Source organism: Poecilia reticulata, linkage group LG5 (genome assembly GCF_000633615.1).
Source record: "Poecilia reticulata strain Guanapo linkage group LG5, Guppy_female_1.0+MT, whole genome shotgun sequence".
Classification (NCBI taxonomy): domain Eukaryota; kingdom Metazoa; phylum Chordata; class Actinopteri; order Cyprinodontiformes; family Poeciliidae; genus Poecilia; species Poecilia reticulata.
This window is the reverse complement of record NC_024335.1, coordinates 7,126,145-7,141,498: the sequence shown is the minus strand read 5'-3', so window position 1 is coordinate 7,141,498 and position 15,354 is coordinate 7,126,145. Positions and strand designations below refer to the sequence as shown.

The following is a 15,354-nucleotide window of genomic DNA, read 5'->3' as shown; positions in this document are numbered from 1 at the left end:
AAACTTAAGATCACCTCTTGGGGAAAAACATAGTTAGACATTTACCAGGAAGTATTACTATTTATATTTAATTTATTAGTAACCCTCTCAGACCCAAGTTTTACAAAAATGCTAAATAAAAATRTTATTGTGATGAGGTGATTAATAATTAATGATAGATTATCTCTGAATGGCTGCAAYACTTCAAGTGAACTCAGAAAATGGCATTTGTGTGTAWGAGGTAMAGAAAAAATGTCTGAACAAAGATTTCCTTCTTAAAACTGTAAAGTTTTATATGTGTATTATGTTTATCCYGTTTGTTTYCTTCTTTTGGTTTTATGTCAAAGCAAAAATGAATAATTTTGTATTTGGCAGTAKCTGAGGATTATATTAATCCCACTACTTGTATTCCAATTTCTAACAATTCTTCTGCAAAACAAACAATAAATTCAGAAGTGTTCCTGTTTATACGTCTATGGTGGCAGCAATAATGATTTTATGTGTAAATGAATAAATCATGTTGGTCAAATACATGATTGTCAATACAGTTTTATYACTCTTTGTTCTTAATAAGTATTACTGCCTTTTCCTTCAGTTTAGTGTTTGTAGAAATTGGTCATTGAAGTCCTGATGGCGTCTGACATCAGTGGAGCATCATTATCCTCGGAAGACCTCAAGCTGCAGTTTGCACCCTTCAGCAGCGCGTTGGAGGCAGGCTTCTGGCACCAGCTCACCCAGAAGAAGCTCAATGATTACAGACTGGACGAGAGCCCCAAGTGCATCAAAGGATACTATTATAATGGTGAGTGGGAATGYTATATCCTGGGACATTAACAAGGAAAGACTGTTTATTCACTGAAACACMGAGTAAACAGTTAATCAGTTTTTGATCYGTATTAAACCTGACAGGTGACCCTGTCGGCTTGCCCACTCGTCTGACTTTAGAGTTCAGCGCCTTTGATGTGTAAGTAATACACTCTTGTTGTTGTTTTTTTTTTTAAACGATCTGAGGTAGTTATTTTGTTGATATTGCATTTTTAATACATCAAATGCATTAATTTAAAGTGGTATCACAATGGTGAATGCATTAAAGCTTGCTATTTGGCTAACAAAAATTAAAAAGGACAAAATGAGGAAATATGATGTTAATGATACACAATTGAAATTATTTTATTTTTGAGTTTTTATTTTTGTGAACCAGTTGTATCAAGTCAATTAGAATCCTCTAATATGGAAGAGATGAAAAGCTAAGCAGAATGCCAGCTTTGAAATAAAGCTGTAAGATRATCCATTTGTAGTTTATCACTTACACAGAACACATCAAACATGTGGAAGAAGGTTCTCTGATCAGGCACTAGATGCAAACTCATTGTGTGAAAAAACACAAACAGTGTTCCTCATCTTACACACACACACGGTGAAACATTATCATGGCACCATCATGTTGTGGGGGTGCCTTATTTAGGCACAATCCATGAAGTGAGTGAGCATTGATTGTAAGAAAGATGGAGGTAATTTTGAAAGGAAACCTATTAGGGACTGTAAAAGACTTGAGACTGGTGTGGATGTTCACATTCCACCTATACAATAAAACAGTGTTGATCAAAACTTGTTTATACCACTGGTGAGCATTTTAGAAAAAACAATTAAATCTTTATGTATTTCCCCTTTATTACACATTATAGGGCAAAATGATACATATTTAAACTGAAGACCCCAACATTACCAATAAAAACAGAATTTATCTCTTACATTCTACATGATTATTATTGCACATATTTTTTTTATCAGGGAACCAAGCAGTGGCACTTGTATGGATGGAATATATGGACTTAAAATTGCACCAAGTGTTACTTGTTATATAGAAACAGTCTTGACCTTGATGAAACAATGGCTTTTCTTGAAAATGAGACTCTCTTCTTGCTGCTCCCACGAGTCGCCATTGAAATCCCAGATCTTGTTGACACACTTGCTGCACTTTCTCTGTTCATTTGCATTGCTACAAGATTGTAAATGTATTTATTGGTTAGCTTAGAGCAGAAAGTTTATCGTCGGAGGTCCAGAAATGTCWGTCAGTTTACTTGTWGTTTAAAAATGGATTGAACAAGTGCCACATGTTCCAGTCTGCAGATCCCGGTGCTTTTCCTCTCATTCCAAGTAGCTGTGTTTCACCTTCACCTCCTTATCGGCTAAAGGAAGCCTCTTGGCTGTCATGCTGGGTGATTCAAGTGTCTCCATGTGTAGTGGGACTCGACACACCTTCTACAATAGTCACATGTGGCCAAACAGACCTTCGTCCTCTGGGTTTTCAGAAAGCTGCTCTTCAGCATGAGCATTTCGCACCAATAAAATGCTGTGGGGCGTTAGTAATTTATACTCTTTCAAAGTTATGAGGAGAATGACTTTTATTTTATTCTAAATAAAAGTCCTTATTTAGAATAGCGGTTCAGAAAAAGGATTGAAGTACAATGCTGCCCATCCTCACCGAATCTGGGTTGTCACTTTAGGGAACAACACTCACCTCCACTCGATTCACAACAGCGCTTTGAGTGGGAAACTGGAGATGGAGAGAAGAATAGCAGGCAGGTGCTGAAGGAAAATGAGTGTTCAAATCACACATGAGAAGGCAGGAACTAATCAGATGCCTGAAACAAACCTCATTAAACAYACACAGAAACGCACCGACGCTCTCTCAGYCAATGAGTTGGGCTCACCTGTAACTCGGCAAAGCACAAATGGGGTCGRGAGAGGAAAGGAGAGAGTTCCAAGAATACACACGAGGTTGAATGTGTTAACACATTACACTGATGGAATAATACTACACTATAACTCAAGACTGTGTTTATATTCAGTGCTCCGTCAATGTATGCTTTTCATACAAGAAAAGGGGGAAAATGGGTTTGTTTACCTTTTGTCTTAGTTCTTGAAACATTAAAACTNGTATTAAACCTGACAGGTGACCCTGTCGGCTTGCCCACTCGTCTGACTTTAGAGTTCAGCGCCTTTGATGTGTAAGTAATACACTCTTGTTGTTGTTTTTTTTTTTAAACGATCTGAGGTAGTTATTTTGTTGATATTGCATTTTTAATACATCAAATGCATTAATTTAAAGTGGTATCACAATGGTGAATGCATTAAAGCTTGCTATTTGGCTAACAAAAATTAAAAAGGACAAAATGAGGAAATATGATGTTAATGATACACAATTGAAATTATTTTATTTTTGAGTTTTTATTTTTGTGAACCAGTTGTATCAAGTCAATTAGAATCCTCTAATATGGAAGAGATGAAAAGCTAAGCAGAATGCCAGCTTTGAAATAAAGCTGTAAGATRATCCATTTGTAGTTTATCACTTACACAGAACACATCAAACATGTGGAAGAAGGTTCTCTGATCAGGCACTAGATGCAAACTCATTGTGTGAAAAAACACAAACAGTGTTCCTCATCTTACACACACACACGGTGAAACATTATCATGGCACCATCATGTTGTGGGGGTGCCTTATTTAGGCACAATCCATGAAGTGAGTGAGCATTGATTGTAAGAAAGATGGAGGTAATTTTGAAAGGAAACCTATTAGGGACTGTAAAAGACTTGAGACTGGTGTGGATGTTCACATTCCACCTATACAATAAAACAGTGTTGATCAAAACTTGTTTATACCACTGGTGAGCATTTTAGAAAAAACAATTAAATCTTTATGTATTTCCCCTTTATTACACATTATAGGGCAAAATGATACATATTTAAACTGAAGACCCCAACATTACCAATAAAAACAGAATTTATCTCTTACATTCTACATGATTATTATTGCACATATTTTTTTTATCAGGGAACCAAGCAGTGGCACTTGTATGGATGGAATATATGGACTTAAAATTGCACCAAGTGTTACTTGTTATATAGAAACAGTCTTGACCTTGATGAAACAATGGCTTTTCTTGAAAATGAGACTCTCTTCTTGCTGCTCCCACGAGTCGCCATTGAAATCCCAGATCTTGTTGACACACTTGCTGCACTTTCTCTGTTCATTTGCATTGCTACAAGATTGTAAATGTATTTATTGGTTAGCTTAGAGCAGAAAGTTTATCGTCGGAGGTCCAGAAATGTCWGTCAGTTTACTTGTWGTTTAAAAATGGATTGAACAAGTGCCACATGTTCCAGTCTGCAGATCCCGGTGCTTTTCCTCTCATTCCAAGTAGCTGTGTTTCACCTTCACCTCCTTATCGGCTAAAGGAAGCCTCTTGGCTGTCATGCTGGGTGATTCAAGTGTCTCCATGTGTAGTGGGACTCGACACACCTTCTACAATAGTCACATGTGGCCAAACAGACCTTCGTCCTCTGGGTTTTCAGAAAGCTGCTCTTCAGCATGAGCATTTCGCACCAATAAAATGCTGTGGGGCGTTAGTAATTTATACTCTTTCAAAGTTATGAGGAGAATGACTTTTATTTTATTCTAAATAAAAGTCCTTATTTAGAATAGCGGTTCAGAAAAAGGATTGAAGTACAATGCTGCCCATCCTCACCGAATCTGGGTTGTCACTTTAGGGAACAACACTCACCTCCACTCGATTCACAACAGCGCTTTGAGTGGGAAACTGGAGATGGAGAGAAGAATAGCAGGCAGGTGCTGAAGGAAAATGAGTGTTCAAATCACACATGAGAAGGCAGGAACTAATCAGATGCCTGAAACAAACCTCATTAAACAYACACAGAAACGCACCGACGCTCTCTCAGYCAATGAGTTGGGCTCACCTGTAACTCGGCAAAGCACAAATGGGGTCGRGAGAGGAAAGGAGAGAGTTCCAAGAATACACACGAGGTTGAATGTGTTAACACATTACACTGATGGAATAATACTACACTATAACTCAAGACTGTGTTTATATTCAGTGCTCCGTCAATGTATGCTTTTCATACAAGAAAAGGGGGAAAATGGGTTTGTTTACCTTTTGTCTTAGTTCTTGAAACATTAAAACTRTGTTTTCTCAGRTCATTTTRAAGCACATAAAATATTTCAGCATRAACTATTGGTGTGCATACCTGTTTTCAACTMCTTAGAGCTTGTTCAGTTGTYGTAGAGCTGGTTCATTTATCAATAATTGATGTATGMCTGRTTTGGAAAAGCAAYAAAGGGCTAAGATATCTAAGGGCACATTATAGTCACTGTACTTCACTTTCTGTCTGATGAATTTAATTTACCTAATAATTACTTGGCCACTTGGTGGCATTCATAGAACAATAACATTTCTTTACCAGGTGTCAGCTGATCTGTGCTATAAAAAACAAAAAGAGAAGGYCATGACAAAAATAATTTACTCCTATCTGATGCAGCTGAAYGCTGTGAATTACCCACTCTTGATCCCCAAACACATGCACTCTTCAAAATGGTAATGCATCAAAAGCAACACACTTACCTCAAAGGTCTGACATGACATAATTTTCTCGAACTGAGACCCAATAATGCATCAGCATAAAGTAAGAGACTTGTATTGTTGACATATTCTTTGCTTTCTGACCACTTTCTTTTATTTCAACAATTTAATTTAGAGAATAATAATTTCTTCTTGTTGTTAGTGATGGTCCGACTCCGGCTCGTTGTTGTCCAGCTCTTGGTATGCTGTATAACACCAACACACTCGATGCCTTTAAGGCTGCTGATAAAAAGGCTCTGCTGGAGAAAGAGGCCAAAGAGGTAAAGGGTGTCCTTAAGGAATTTTCACAGACACAAATATGCTTTCARATGCATTCATGTGGATTTGATGTCTGTGAAACACATGTTGGAGATGGTCACAAAGTTGAGCTGGGCACTGAAAAAAAGAAGATTGAAAAATTGTTTCCTGTGTAGATATGGGAGGCGATAGAGTCTGGAGCTGCACTGAAGAACCCTTCTGTCCTCTGTAGATTCATTCTCCTGACCTTTGCAGTATGTGTTTTATAAATAACCATATACATTTCTTAATTTCATATRTCTTGTGATTTTCTTTTTTTGTTTTTTGACATGGACATCTTTGTAATTTTGATGTCCYTCTTACATCTCTTTGCAGGACCTCAAGAAATACCATTTCTACTACTGGTTCTGTTTCCCTGCGCTTTGTTTCCCAGAAGGATTAAAAATTATTCAGCCGCCTGTTATCCTAGAGGAAGTTTTCTCTCCAAAACAGGTTGGCCTTTTTAAATTATTATTCACTGAATAAAATATCTTACATTTTTCATTTTAAGTTATAATGAAGCTTAATTATTTCTCCTTTTCTAAAAAGTTAACTTTTAGCCTAAATTTGAAAAAAAATATTTCTGACCGTTCTAAATACTCTATTGTGAAATGTATTTCAAGCATCTTCTTTGCAATTAGATAGAAAATGATGCCACACCCAGTGCTGAGCATGTTTTACTTGMATTTGGGAAAACCAGTGAAATCTTTCTCAGTAGTTAGGCTAACTACTGTTAGCAATAAAAGTCATAAAAAGTATTTGTCAATATTCAAGATTTGAGATTGTATAAGTGTTTTACTCTTTAGATATGATTTAAACTGTCATAATTAAGCTTTTTATTTCTGTAACTTGTAGGTTTTAAAGCAGCAGTCATATTCGGTTTAGGAATTTGGTGATTCAGTTACCTCCTACTTTCCAAGTCAAACCCCAAACTATAAGATTTTTTCTGACTTTGAACTTTGATTTTCTGTTTTTAAATCAAATAGTTTTAAAAGCTTTTTTCCCACTATATTTTGCCATTGGACAATTACATGGTTAAGTAATATAAAAAATATTGCACAATRTTAAAAAGTCATGTGATGGTGATATTACTGATGAAAATTGTGATGATGATTTCACTTGTAGTTCTACTTGTAATCTGTTATGTATGAGCATCTACTGCAGTAWGTTTCCATCCAATACACATGATATTACATTATCATGCAAAATATTATCCCGTTTGGAATAAATAGTTTTAGACAAGTTTTCCCTTCCAAAATATAAATTTTCTGTATTAATTACACACAAATGTGTGACAGATGTCTTTTTTTGAAGAAGGGAACATTTCTTAACTCTTGTTGGTAGTTATTAATGTTTTAGCTGATAAATAGCTTGAAAGYATTGAATGTTTTAGTATCTATTTGCATGACAATTTCTTAACAATTAAATGTGGTAGTGGCAGTTTAGGAAATCTGTGTTAATTGGGTCTTGGTGTACTTGGCAAATTGCTATCTTTTTACATATAAAAGTAAATTTAGCCAGTAATCATGCTGYATTTTGTAAAATGCCAGATGTATCTGTTGATAACATGTAAACATTTAACTCTTGTGCTATAATTTCTCTGTCAGGTCTCTGCCCTGCAGGAGGCCTATGACGGCCTGTGCATAAAGAGAGGGATCACTGCAGTTCCTTTTTTCCTGATGAAATACGCTGAYGACGCTGTTCAGATGGCTCTACTTGAGGACTGGGAGGCATTTTTTACTGATACTAAGAAGGTATTTTTGTAAAAACATTATATTATGCAAATCCAGTCATGAACTGATTTCTGAAATGTTTTCTAAGACAAAAGTATAGCATTTATTTCTTATCATTAGTATTGATTTAAAGAGTTTCAAGACATTTTGTGGGGTATTTATAGGGCCATCAAAAWACATTTGAAACTGTTTTCAAAAGGGACTGTTCTTGTTTTTTTTTTGTCATTTTATTTCTCAAAATCAGATACAGAGATGCACAGTCATCTGGGAAACTAATCACTCCTCTTTGATTTTTCCAGGTGACTGTGGGCGTCTATGATCCGTGTACTCTGTCTCAACATCCGGGCTGGCCTCTGAGAAACCTCCTGGTSCTCTTGGCCAAGCAGTGGTAAACAAAACGTYTGTGTGCRAGTCTGTGTTTGCATGTGTTCCTGCAGAGAAAAGATGAGGAAATCTTCTAAATAATGTGTGCTGAAACAGTCATGGTGAAACAGTGAATTTCAAGAAGTACTAGTACATGATGAAACGTTTGTGCATGACAAGATATTTCAATTAACCATGATTCCTGACTTTCATTTCTATTTATAGCACATCTTGATTGAAAAGCTGCTGGATACTCTTCAGACTTAATAAAATAGTGCAGCACAGATTTCAAGCAGAGTTGTTGTAAAAAATATATTTGATTGAACATTTTAGAAAAATGTTTAGAGGATAAAATTCTTAGCAATCCTTAGGGAAGTTAGTGCAGGTTGTTTAATTTGTGCCAGACATGTAGCACATGAGTTCTGGGTATAGCAGGATCAAATATTTACACAAAGATCAGGGAGGAGGTAATACAGGTGTCCAGTGAAGTAACTGTATCTTTATATCTATTATATCACAAACAGAAACTTTGCTCTTATTATACAACTAACTGTAAGAAGGTCTGTCTGAACGTCTCAAAGTTTAAGTTGAAATTTTGAAGCAATAAGATGAATGRATTCGCAATGTATAAAATAGACTTCAAAGAACTTCTGAATCTACCCACTGATGTGGACTGCGAGAAAATTAACTAACAGTTTCAAAGGATCTATTTTGAAAACATGGCTTGGTAGTGACTCAGGTAGCTGAGTGGATTATTCACTTACAGCGGAGTGGGTAGTTTAAATCTCGACCTCTTGGGACTCATCTATGTTACCTGAGACTGCGTCTAATTTCGGGTGAAGCACTTTGTAGAGCCACTCAAGATTAAAGGTGGTTTGTGGTGCTCTGTATTAATTGAGCAACATTACTTTGTGGTATCAGTGGGACTGATATTGACAGCAGAATTAATGTTTCTCCCATTAATCTGTTTATAACACGTCAGTTTCTAAAAATAATAATGAATGTTTTGGAAGGTGTTTTTTTTCTGTGTAAATCACAAATCATATTTTATGCTATAGCTTCTAAAAACAGCATCAATTAAAGAGGAAAATTGTATTTCACCATATAAGCAATATATTATACAGATTTTTACGATTTTAATACACAAACCGCTGATCACAGTTGAGGGCAAATTCTCGAAGCAATCTGCAGGTGTTGCAGTGCTGTAAAAAATTGCTGTAACAAAGAGCAGTTGTTTATTATCAAAGCACTTTGATTAGACCACTCAAACACTTTACTTCTTTCGAGCAGAAACCTGCTGGGCTGCTGGCTTTACCTGGAGCCATGCTGAATAATGTGAAATTGTAGAAATGAACAAAATATTTTTCAAAATATTATAACCTTGCCCAAGTGCAAAGTTATTATGCTTATTCTTTATTTTGAGAATAAGTTTACTCAAGATCAAATCATTTTTGCATCACATTTCAACAGACTACGTTAATTATTTTCTTTTTACATGAGACACTTTTAACTTATTCTTATTTACTGAATCTCTCTTAAAAAGACAAACCATTCCACTTTAACTTTTTGTGTTTAACTATCTGCAGCTGTGCAACAGAAAAATCACTCATTATTTTCAGATGTTACTGTGTTGAGGAGTATACCGGGTTCAAAAATTTGCAAACAGTATGTGCAAAACATTTTTAAAGCATTGAGCATTTTGTATTTGGTTTCTCTCCTCAGTAGAATAAAAGCAGTATTTTAAAGGCTGTCCTCCTCCAGTCACAGATGTCCTTCTGAAGGTGTTGGCACCAGTTTGTGAGGCTGCTGAAATCTGTTTCACAGGTGGCCGAGATGAATTAGTTGAACCTGAATATCAGTAGTCACAGGTGGCTGACCTACAAAGGTCCCAGCAATGTTATAATGCCTGAACGTTTCTATTTCTGCTCAAGATGATTCATTTGGCCGTTCCTCTGTCAGTCATGCATGACATTGTAGAGAGACCTGAGAAACATTTAAATGTGAGTCATTTTATAAAACCGGACCAAAAACTTAGAGTGATACCAGTGTTTGTATTAGAACGAAATATTGCAGGGAAGAAAAGCTGGATAAAGTCATATTCAGTTTCTCTGACCAAATCAGCTTAAATTCTGCTTTATTTATCTTTCTTAGAGCTTTTAAACACAAGTGGAAACGAGTCAATTCGAATCATAAGTTCAGTTTAGCAACTCGAATTATAACAAACTGGTAATGACATAAAAATTCACAAACGGCAACAAGTAAAACTGCTGGTTTTAATGCCCAGTGTACAGTTAATGAGCTGTGGATGCCCTAAAACAGGGGTGCCAAACTCCAGTCCCCATGGGCCGCTGTCCTGCAGTTTTTAGATGTGCCACAGCTACAAAACACTGGAATGAAATGGTTGAATTACCTCCTTCTTGTGTAGATAAGTTCTCCAGAGCCTTGCTAATGACCTAATTATTCTATTCAGGTGTGGTGCAACAGAGGCACATCTAAAAGTTGCAGGGCAGTGGCCCTTGAGGACTGGAGTTTGACGCCTGTGCCCTAAAACCATGAAGACCATTTAGCAAATAAACATAATTTAATTCTTACTGACCTGAAATGAAAGAAGTTTGGTCTTATTTCATCTTCAGTCAGTGAGGGAAAAAATGTGTTTGTATTTTATTTTATACTGTGTATGTAAACTTCTGGTTTCAACTGAGAGAACCTAAAGCAATTCCCTGTATCAATTAATTTAAAAGCTTTCAGTGGTTGAAACTGTGGATGTAATGACAGCAAAGAACAAGAATATGAACTAACGAGTGTGCAGATATAAAGATAATGATAATTTTAAAAAATCATATTCATATATGTTCTTATATAAATAAGTACAGTGTATGAATCAATTGTTTAATAGGTTATAGGTAATTACCGTATTTTCCGCACTATAAGGCGCACCTAAAAACCTTCAATTTCCTCAAAAACCGACAGTGAGCCTTTTATATGGACCAATATTGAGCCACAMCAGGTCTAGCAACTACGGTAAGCAGCCGCCGACTTCATTTTCGCCCGTAGAAGAAGAAGCGCGCGGTGCATGCTGGGATAGTTGTCAGAACGCTGGTTTGTTAATAAAGTTTGACTGACCTATCTACCTACCAACCTGATAATCAGGTCGTCTGCAGGTCATTTAGCACCACATTCTCCACGAACATGGTGTGCGCAAATGGAAAAGGGTGACCATCGTCCGGCCACACCCAGGCCCAGTCGCGGAAGGCTCTCCTCGCCGASCAGARTCAGACTGTTTTGTTGATATTCACTTTAGTGCAGCTCCGTCTAGTGGATACATAACGTAACTCCAGCCTCTACTGTAGCGTCTRTTCTATGCGCCTTATAAAGCGGGACGCCTTATATATGAAAAAAGTTTTAAAATAGGCCATTCATTGAAGGTGCGCCTTATAATCCGGTGCGCCTTAATTAAAGTGYGGAAAATACGGTACTTTAAAAGGTTGATGGGTTTTTCACAGCACTATAAAACTTGTTTTTAAAATGGATGCAAATATATCATAAARAGTAGTACCTAAATTACATTTAAATGTAACATAAATATCCTGGTCATTTAAAATTTAGATTTCACAAATATACCTTGTAGTTAAGGTCATTTACTGTAGCAGCACTTCAACCAAAATAATACTGTTAGCATGATGATTTATTAAATACAACGTAAAGTAAAAATAAATGTAAAAATGCCATCTGTACTTTGTCTTTAAAGTCTGTACTTTGAAGGATAATTCAAATATAAAACAGATATATAACCTTATCTTGTTTTAGACACTACATTGACACCAAGCAAATCTTTCCTAAAGAGGGATAGTAATATTAAATCTAACACACTTACTGAGCCTTTTGCTATGTTCCAAAATCACATGAGAATATCTTTAACAAACCTGCAGATTTGTCCAGATCAGTAAAATAAGATTCTCTGGAAACTCCTGAGTTGTGATTTACTGTTGCTTGGCTTAGTTTTTTTTTTTTTAGCAGTAAAGCTTTTGTTTGAAAAATATTTTTATTTCTTAAAGCAGGAATTCCCATCGAGTTTAGCCTCATCAGGTAAACACCTAGTTGTAGTTTCCAAGCAGTCGGAGGGAGTCATTATTTTATCAAAACATTCCGGTGCATGACTACACTGTCAAACAAAAACTGTGATTAATTGTTAAGAAGTAGCCGCGATGTCTCTACTATTTGCCTGTTTGCTTTTTACTCAGCAATCCAAAACATTTTGGACTACTTCATAAAAAGYAGTGCAGTGTCTGTGTTGGYTTTGCACCAATAGTGAGAGAGGCAATAAGARTTAACTTTTCTTTACCTCTTTAATGAATGAGTGATGTTCTTGTGTGTGTCAGGGGCTCTAAACTGGACGTGGTGGAAGTGCTGTGTTTCAGAGACCGAACTCTGCAGGGAAACCGCTCCATCCAGCACAGTGTCCTCTTCCAAGTCAAGCTACCTGAGCTTCCCAATAACTCAGGTAATGCTGATGTATTTGCCCACCTCTATTTGTCTTCTCACATGTCTTTGCACCTGTTTTTCTTTTTTTTTTTACGCATAACTCTGTCCGTGCCAAGTGTAAACTTATCTCTTTGCTGCTGATGCAGTCCAAGTTTTGGTTCTCATTCCTCTGAGAGACTACTCATTTCAATCTAATCTCACAAAGTGTTTCTGTTATCCTTTTGTCTGMTGAATTAGGAGTGAAAACAATTTAAATGGTAATGGCRGCATTGGAAGAGGARTTGCTCTGTGATCTGGAAAAGGTTTATGTTAGGTTTCAACGAGGCGTCTTTGTTTTCCTCACCCTTTCCTGTCAGCACTTCACAGCTTTTAATTAAGTAACTGTGAATGTGCTCAAGCAACCAAAATAAATCTTACTGTACTGAGTACGTCAGCATATTTGGTGGCGTTTTGAAAAGATAAACCAATCTACCTTGTTCTGATTTTTAAATATGCATGAGAATAGGCGTTGCTGTCATAAATCATGAAATAAAGAATAAAAAAGTCACTTACATTGCTGTAATTACATTCAAGAAAGCTGACTGAAGATAAAGATTAAGTWWTTTCACTGCTTCCCATTTCAATTAATCTATTTGCTTATTTTACACTACAGCACATAGCACCATAGCAACCATTGCAGTAAATAAGGAGTAATGTTGCACTAAGTATGATGAAGGGGGSTGAAGAGACCAACAAATTACCACATCATTACCTTTTAGTGTCCAACAGTTTAATAGGATAAATCAGTCTTCAATGTTAAATGCCCTAAAATGAATTTTAATGCATAATTTTCATTGATWATGAAAATTGATTGCAATATTTGGCTGAGTTTGTTTGTAAAAGTTTTGCTTGTTATTATCTTAGTGTGTCTTAAAAGTGTTGGATGGGAGAAGAATCCAAAGGGAGCAATGGGACCACGGATGGTCAACCTGAGTGAATGCATGGATCCTAAAAGGTAAAACCTTTGGAAAACTGGTACTGTCTATCGCTACTGACAATGCACCAAAATCCTTTCAACACCCTCTGCATATAATTTTTTTTTGGCCAAATGTACAAAGAGCTGAGAACAAAGTTATCTTAATGCGTGTCTTTGTGCCTCATTTTCATGATGAAACATCTGAAGAGCAATAAAGTATATTTATATTCTATTCTGATCAAATCAAGCTCACAATCAGCTAAACATGGTTTATATTACTGGTGATTGTATCAAATTAAACAAAAAATGTCAGTTTTAATGACTGCTGTTTAAAAGACAATCTTCTTCCTGACATCCACTCTTCAGTACTATTATTATGACCCTCTGAAAATGTGATTCATAGTCAGAATCCAGCTTCTGACTTCGTTCCTCTGTAATCTTGAGGAAAGGCCTCCAGTTCATTAATATTTTTGAGTTAGGTGCTATTACCATCTTTTCCCGTAACGATGGACTGAACCCACATATTATGTTTTTAAACATATGCTTGTATGAATATATTTTTTCTCTGGGGTTGAAATATTTTGGGTCTCTTGTAGTGATTTAAAGTAGGATATAGTGTTTAATGTGCATAAAATGCTTATGATATTGATTCTGTTCGACTTTTCAAAGTGTTCCTCTGTGATTGGTTCATTGCAAACACCTGAATGATTTTTAATTTTGCAAATAAAGCTAATTCACAGTGGGAAGTTGAATAATTTTAGGTGTAATCAGAAACTGAAGACRTTTGATTTTTTTCAACCTGCTTCCTGCAGACTTGCAGAGTCATCAGTGGACCTGAACCTTAAACTAATGAGATGGAGGCTGGTTCCTTCTCTGGACTTGGACAAAGTGGTCAACACAAAGTGTCTCCTTCTTGGTGCTGGGACTCTGGGCTGCAATGTTGCCCGGACCCTCATGGTAAGACAGAAGGATGAAAGATTGATTGATCATTTGGCAAAAATAAAATAATCCAAATGAACATAGAGTGCACGCTCTACTTCTTTCTGTAACTCTGACACAAATAGAAACACATGCTTACACTCCTTAGTCCCCATTTATTTGCTTAAACATACAGTGAACACAACCTTTTTGCATGGTCTCCTTTTACCAAGGACTAGTTTGGAATAATAATGCAACATTCTGTTGTAAGACACGAACAAGCATTGATGAAGGACTTGAGTGGCGTATATTTAATTTTCTCTTTTTATTCCCACCTGACCCCCACCTCACATGCAGCTAATTCATTATTTGAACCGAGCACAATCTGAACAGAACGTAATTATATTATTTACGCCACTAAATAATATAATTATAATTGTACAATAATTTATATTAAATCATTGAACACCGGAAGTGATTTGTCTCTTGCTGGTGATACACATCCAATTTGTATTTAAAAAAATTCAGAATGAAAACAAATTACAGATTGCAGCACTTCCAAATTCAAATAATTTCACATCAGAGGTTGAAAGTACACATGGCTAAAAACAGCAACCTTTCTGTACTCCATCTAGCCTTGCTGCTATTTGCTGAAAGTTTTGTTCTCTCTTGCTGAATGAACCAGAGACATTTCTCAACGTGTGATAGAAAGTTCCCTTTAAATAGCTTCTTCTTATGACTTCACTTTAAACACGTTACTGATATTGACAGTAGTTAACTCTGAGTCTTCTCCTCTTTGTTGTCAACACAAACAGAGCTTGGCATGGTGCAAAAAAGTTGGCAAAATTCAGTTTTAATGTGGAAATGATCTGCACTTCTTACGTTCACAGAAGCCTGACAGGAAGTCCTGTTTTCTGATGTATTAAAGGATGAACTGTGTGTCTCTGTCCTTCTCTAGGGCTGGGGAGTCCGACACATCACGTTTGTTGACAACGCCAAGATCTCGTACTCCAATCCGGTTCGACAGCCACTGTATGAGTTCGAAGACTGCCTCGGAGGAGGGAAATCAAAAGCTACAGCAGCTGTTGACCGTCTTACTAAAATCTTTCCGGGTGTGGTGAGTCAAACAGTAAAGATTCATGTCTGGGTTATAACCAGGGGTGAAAGTAGTTTTAAATTCTTGGGGGTACTATGACAAAAAAAAAAA

General features: G+C 36.4%; 1 protein-coding gene across 4 annotated transcripts in view; it reads left to right on the top strand.

Moving 5' to 3' along the window:
* atg7 (ATG7 autophagy related 7 homolog (S. cerevisiae)) overlaps window positions 1-15,354 on the top strand; it is a 77,633-nt gene that overhangs the window by 1,904 nt on the left and 60,375 nt on the right. For 3 of the 4 annotated variants that reach the window (XM_008408544.2, XM_017304973.1, XM_017304972.1), the window contains exons 2-12: window positions 575-781; window positions 889-943; window positions 5,563-5,680; window positions 5,834-5,911; window positions 6,033-6,149; window positions 7,304-7,450; window positions 7,729-7,817; window positions 12,172-12,293; window positions 13,178-13,268; window positions 14,042-14,186; window positions 15,106-15,264. In XM_008408544.2, coding sequence (XP_008406766.1) covers window positions 610-781; window positions 889-943; window positions 5,563-5,680; window positions 5,834-5,911; window positions 6,033-6,149; window positions 7,304-7,450; window positions 7,729-7,817; window positions 12,172-12,293; window positions 13,178-13,268; window positions 14,042-14,186; window positions 15,106-15,264 — 1,293 coding nt within the window. In that variant the 5' untranslated portion in view covers window positions 575-609. The remainder of the gene's footprint in view (window positions 1-574; window positions 782-888; window positions 944-5,562; window positions 5,681-5,833; window positions 5,912-6,032; window positions 6,150-7,303; window positions 7,451-7,728; window positions 7,818-12,171; window positions 12,294-13,177; window positions 13,269-14,041; window positions 14,187-15,105; window positions 15,265-15,354) is intronic. The other variant, XM_017304974.1, reaches the window with a different exon arrangement.